General features: G+C 53.0%; 1 protein-coding gene across 1 annotated transcript in view; it reads right to left on the bottom strand.

Annotated features, from left to right (window-relative positions):
- Window positions 1–259: 259 nt before the first annotated feature.
- LOC121274831 (keratin-associated protein 19-2-like) overlaps window positions 260–6,000 on the bottom strand; it is a 28,653-nt gene continuing 22,912 nt past the window's right edge. The window contains exons 10-12 of the mRNA XM_041182197.1: window positions 2,048–2,077; window positions 1,727–1,774; window positions 260–312 (exon numbers count right to left, since the gene is read on the bottom strand). Coding sequence (XP_041038131.1) covers window positions 260–312; window positions 1,727–1,774; window positions 2,048–2,077 — 131 coding nt within the window. The remainder of the gene's footprint in view (window positions 313–1,726; window positions 1,775–2,047; window positions 2,078–6,000) is intronic.

The following is a 6,000-nucleotide window of genomic DNA, read 5'->3' as shown; positions in this document are numbered from 1 at the left end:
GTACCAACTCCGCAGAGTCAAAAAACCCCTGGGATTCCCTCGCTAGCAGCGCCGGGGGTGTACCTACACCGCCGGGGACCACAGCGGCTCACCCACCACCTTTGCAAGGGGCAATTAGGGACGCCTTGGGCCCGGCAGAGAACATCCATCTGGGATCTCGCTGTGCACCGATCCCGGCACGATGGACTCCGGCGGCAAAAGAAAAGGCTCTGGGAAAATTCCGACAGAGTTCGCTAAAGGTTTGGGTAAGTTTAAGAGTTCAAGGGTCAGGTGCAGCCTTACCATTGGTTATTCCAGGAACCCCTCCATAACCTAGGGTTGAGAAAACAAGGTATTAGTGCTCTCATTGTCCAGGGGGGGTTACCATTGACCAGAAACTGAACTGGGACCAGCCATATAAACACTGTGGCTACAAGAGCAGGTCAGAGGCTGGGAATCCTGCAGAGAGTAACTCACCTCCTGACTCCCCCAAAACCTGTCCACCATCGACAAGGCACCAGTCAGGAGTGTGGATGGGACACTCCCCACTTGCCTGGATGAGTGCGGCTCCCACAACACTCAAGAAGCTCGACACCGTCCAGGACAAAGCAGCCCCCCCGCCCGATCGGCCCCCCCCATCCACAAACATTCACTCCCTCCACCACCGACGCACAGGGACAGCAGTGTGTGTGCCATCTACAAGATGCACTGCAGCAACTCGCCAAGGCTCCTTCGACAGCGCCGCCCAAACCCACCACCTCTACCGTCTAGAAGGACGAGGGCAGCAGACGCATGGGGAACACCACCACCTGGAAGTTCCCCTCCGAGCCCCTCACCATCCCGACTTGGAAATATATCGGTCGTTCCTTCACTGTCGCTGGGTCAAAATCCTGGAACTACCTCCCTAACAGCGCCGTGGGTGTACCTACACCATACGGGACAAAATCCTGGAACTCCCTCCCTAACAGCGCCGTGGGTGTACCTACACCATACGGGACAAAATCCTGGAACTCCCTCCCTAACAGCACCGTGGGTGCAGCTACACCACACGGACAAAATCCTGGAACTCCCTCCCTAACAGCACCGTGGGTGCAGCTACACCACACGGACAAAATACTGGAACTCCCTCCCTAACAACGCCATGGGTGTACCTACACCACACGGACAAAATCCTGAAACTCCCTCCCTAACAGCACCGTGGGTGTACCTACACCACACGGGACAAAATCCTGGAAGTCCCTCCCTAACAACGCCGTGGGTGTACCTACACCACACGGACAAAATCCTGGAACTCCCTCCCTAACAGCGCCGTGGGTGTACCTACACCACACGGGACAAAATGCTGGAACTCCCTCCCTAACAGCGCCGTGGGTGTCCTACACCACACCGGACAAAATCCTGGAACTCCCTCCCTAACAGTGCTGTGGGTGTACCTACACCACAATTGCTGCTTAAAATCATTATAGGAGAGGGACGGGTGTAAGAATTAACAGGGTTGGTTTATTAAGACACAGGACAGTGCACCAGGTCATAGGTGCTCACTCAGAAACCTCCAGAGCTAGATTTCCAGTTCCCAGTCACCCGCGCTGCACAGTGATTCGTCAGTGCTGTCACATGATCAGTATCCTCGCATTCTCTTAAAGGGACAAGGTTCTGCACCCCAGGGTCCCGATGTGGTACCCGCTCTGAAGGGGGGAGAGTGCTCAGAAAACTGTCAAAGGGAGGGGAGGAAGAGACGAAGGCTTACCTGCAGGCCCAAGGCCTTTCCCGGCAGCTCCCGGTTGTAGACCGGCACCTAGGACAGAGAGAGAGAGAGAGAGAGAGAGAGAGCGAGTGAGAGAGAGCGAGAGAGAGCTGGGAAGATTGTTTACCAGGAGTCCCTGTAACTTCAACCCCACAACAACGCCCCTTTCACAAAGCATTGAAAATGATGTAAATGTAAAGGGGAGGGAGGGGGAGGGAGAGGGAGACGGGGAGGGAGGGAGGGAGAGTGAAAGAGCTAAAGTCCATTCAATGGAGACACTGGGAATGGTAGAGTTTCAAACATCTGCTCAAGGAGATGACTCACCATTAGTCAAACCTGCAGTCCCACCATAACCTGGTATAGAGAGAACAAGATGTTAGCATTTCATAGACTCCTCCGACCCATTAAATCCCCTCCCACACCCTCATGTACACTCTCCCCCTACCACTGACTCTACCCACCCATTTAATCCCCCTCCCACACCCTCATGTACACTCTCCCCCTATCACTGACTCTACCCACCCATTTAATCCCCTCCCACATCCCCATGTACACTCTCCCCCTATCACTGACTCTACCCACCCATTTAATCCCCTCCCACACCCCCATGTACACTCTCCCCCTATCACTGACTCTACCCACCCATTTAAGCCCCCTCCTACATCCCCATGTGAACTCATTGCTAGAGAGGGGGAAATGGGTGGTCTTAGCGGCCGGACAGATATGAGGCCAGAAGCTCATCTCGAGGTTGAACGTGACCCAGAGGTGGTGAGCTGTCCAGTTCAGTCCTGGATAGTTACCAGGGAGAGGGATGGGAGTTGGGAACTCGGGATCGGGAGTCTGGAGCGGGGAGAGGGATTGGGGTCGGAAGCTGGGGATTGGAGTCTGGAGCAGGGAGAGAGATGGGGTCAGGATGGGAGTCTGGATCAGGGAGAGGGATGGGGTTCAGGAGCTCAGGATTGGAGCCTGGAGCGGGGAACAAAAGAAACGGCCTCAGTCTCTCCGATATTTAACCAGAGGAAATCTCCGCCCATCCCGTCTGGAATGTCGAATGAGCAGAGTGATAGTTTAGAGACAGGGGGAGTGCGGGGAGGAGGTGTGGAGGTGAAGCTGGCCTTCCCTAGTGTACGGATGAAAAGTGACATCGTGCTTTCAGATGATGTCACCGTGCGGGTGACTCATAAATTAGATACGGGGAGGGGCGTGCAAGGAGAGATCATTTTTTTACTAGGGTGCTCGGGGGTACACCAGAGGGAAGGGTTCGGGAGCAGGGAGAGAAGTCGGTGCAAGTGATTCTCTGGCTCCGATTAGACTGATAAGAAGGGAACCAGGGGAGAGCGGCCTCACCCAGCACGGCAGCAGTGGGGACAGGGTGGTGGGCGATGGTGTGGTCAATCCTGTTGCAGACCGTGGGCGGGTCAAGGAGGACAGAGGAGGGAAAGTTTACCCCTGTCACGGTCACACTTGTTGTCGTCTGGGAGTTCAAGTGGACCCGTCCAAAAATTTTTCGGGAACAGCGGACTGGAAGGATTCGAACAATTGGGTTCCGGTTAATGTGGGATGGGACCGGGGAGGTGATAACACATCCAAGGGAAGTTTGGAAGGGGGAGAACGAAGGCTGGAGTTGGGATGAGGGAGTGAGTTAGGGAGAGGTCCCAGGATACAGGAGTATGAGAGAGAGAGAGAGGGTTAGAGAGACCTACCCAGATACAGGAGTGAGAGAGAGAAAAGGTTAGAGAGACCTCCCCAGATACAGGAGTGAGAGAGAGAGAAGGTTAAGGAGACCTCCCCAGATACAGGAGTGAGAGAGAGAGAGGGGGGATTAGAGAGACCTCCCAGATACAGGAGTGTGTGAGAGAGAGAGAGAGAGGGTTAGAGAGACCTCACCAGATACAGAAGTGTGTGAGAGAGGGAGAGAGGGTTAGAGAGACCTCCCTAGATACAGGATTGTGTGAGAGAGAGAGAAGGGATAGAGAGACCTCCCTAGATACAGGAGTGTGTGAGAGAGAGAGAGAGAGGGTTAGAGAGACCTCCCCAGATACAGGAGTGTGAGAGAGAGAGAGGGTAAGAGAGACCTCCCCAGATACAGGAGTGTGAGAGAGAGAGAGTGTTAGAGAGACCTCCCCAGATACAGGAGTGTGTGTGAGAGAGAGAGAGGGTTAGAGAGACCTCCCCAGATACAGGAGTGTGAGAGAGAGAGATGGTTAGAGAGAGCTCCCCAGATACAGGAGTATGAGAGGGAGGGTTAGAGAGATCTCCCCAGATACAGGAGTGTGTGAGAGAAGGGGTTAGAGAGACCTCCCCAGATACAGAAGTGTGAGAGGGAGGGTTAGAGAGACCGCCCCAGATACAGCAGTGAGAGAGAGAGGGTTAGAGAGACCTCCCCAGATACAGGAGTGTGTGAGAGAGAGGGTTAGAGAGAACTCCCCAGATACAGGAGTGTGAGAGAGGGAGAGGGTTGGAGAGACCTCTCCAGATACAGGAGTGAGAGAGAGAGACAGAGAGGGTTAGAGAGACCTCCCCAGATAAAGGTGTGTGAGAGAGAGAGAGAGGGTTAGAGAGACCTCCCTAGATACAGGAGTGTGAGAGAGAGATAGAGGGTTAGAGAGACCACCCCAGATGCAGGAGTGTGTGAGAGAGAGAGGGTTAGAAAGACCTCCCCAGATACAAGAGTTTGAGAGAGAGAGAGTGTTAGAGAGACCTCCCCAGATACAGGAGTGTGTGTGAGAGAGAGAGAGAGAGGGTTAGAGAGACCTCCCCAGATACAGGAGTGTGAGAGAGAGAGAGGGTTAGAGAGACCTCTCCTGATACAGGAGTGTGAGAGGTAGGGTTAGAGAGACCTCCCCAGATACAGCAGTGAGAGAGAGAGGGTTAGAGAGACCTCCCCAGATACAGGAGTGTGTGAGAGAGAGGGTTAGAGAGAACTCCCCAGATACAGGAGTGTGAGAGAGGGAGAGGGTTAGAGAGATAAAAACAAAAAAACTGCGGATGCTGGAAATCCAAAACAAAAACAGAATTACCTGGAAAAACTCAGCAGGTCTGGCAGCATCGGCGGAGAAGAAAAGAGTTGACGTTTCGAGTCCTCATGACCCTTCGACAGAACTTGCGTTCGAGTCCAAGAAAGAGTTGAAATATAAGCTGGTTTAAGGTGTGTGTGTGGGGGGCGGAGAGATAGAGAGACAAAGAGGTGGAGGGGGGGCGGTTGGGGGGGTGTGGTTGTAGGGACAAACAAGCAGTGATAGAAGCAGATCATCAAAAGATGTCAATGACAATAGTACAATAGAACACATAGGTGTTAAATTAAAGTTGGTGATATTATCTAAACGAATGTGCTAATTAAGAATGGATGGTAGGGCACTCAAGGTATAGCTCTAGTGGGTTTTTTTTTATATAATGGAAATAGGTGAAATAGGTGGGAAAAGGAAAATCTTTATAATTTATTGGAATAAAAAAAAAGGGGAAGGGGGAAACAGAAAGGGGGTGGGGATGGGGGAGGGAGCTTACGACCTAAAGTTGTTGAATTCAATATTCAGTCCAGAAGGCTGTAAAGTCCCTAGTCGGAAGATGAGGTGTTGTTCCTCCAGTTTGCGTTGGGCTTCACTGGAACAATGCAGCAAGCCAAGGACAGACATGTGGGCAACAGAGCAGGGTGGAGTGTTAAAATGGCAAGCGACAGGGAGGTTTGGGTCATTCTTGCGGACAGACCGCAGGTGTTCTGCAAAGCGGTCGCCCAGTTTACGTGTGGTCTCTCCAATGTAGAGGAGACCACATTGGGAGCAACGGATGCAGTAGACTAAGTTGGGGGAAATGCAAGTGAAATGCTGCTTCACTTGAAAGGAGTGTTTGGGTCCTTGGACGGTGAGGAGAGAGGAAGTGAAGGGGCAGGTATTGCATTTTTTGCGTGGGCATGGGGTGGTGCCATAGGAGGGGGTTGAGGAGTAGGGGGTAATGGAGGAGTGGACCAGGGTGTCCCGGAGGGAGCGATCCCTACGGAATGCCGATAAGGGGGGTGAAGGGAAGATGTGTTTGGTGGTGGCATCATGCTGGAGTTGGAGGAAATGGCGGAGGATGATCCTTTGAATGCGGAGGCTGGTGGGGTGATAAGTGAGGACAAGGGGGACCCTATCATGTTAGAGAGACCTGTCCAGATACAAGAGTGAGAGAGAAAGAGAGGGTGAGAGAGACCTCCCCAGATACAGGAGTGAGAGAGGGAGGGTTAGAGAGACCGCCCCAGATACAGCAGTGAGAGAGAGAGGGTTAGAGAGAACTCCCCAGAT

The sequence above is a fragment of the Carcharodon carcharias genome (assembly GCF_017639515.1).
Source record: "Carcharodon carcharias isolate sCarCar2 chromosome 38 unlocalized genomic scaffold, sCarCar2.pri SUPER_38_unloc_38, whole genome shotgun sequence".
In the NCBI taxonomy this organism is placed as follows: domain Eukaryota; kingdom Metazoa; phylum Chordata; class Chondrichthyes; order Lamniformes; family Lamnidae; genus Carcharodon; species Carcharodon carcharias.
The sequence above is the reverse complement of the archived record's forward strand: the minus strand, read 5'-3'. Positions and strand labels throughout refer to the sequence as shown.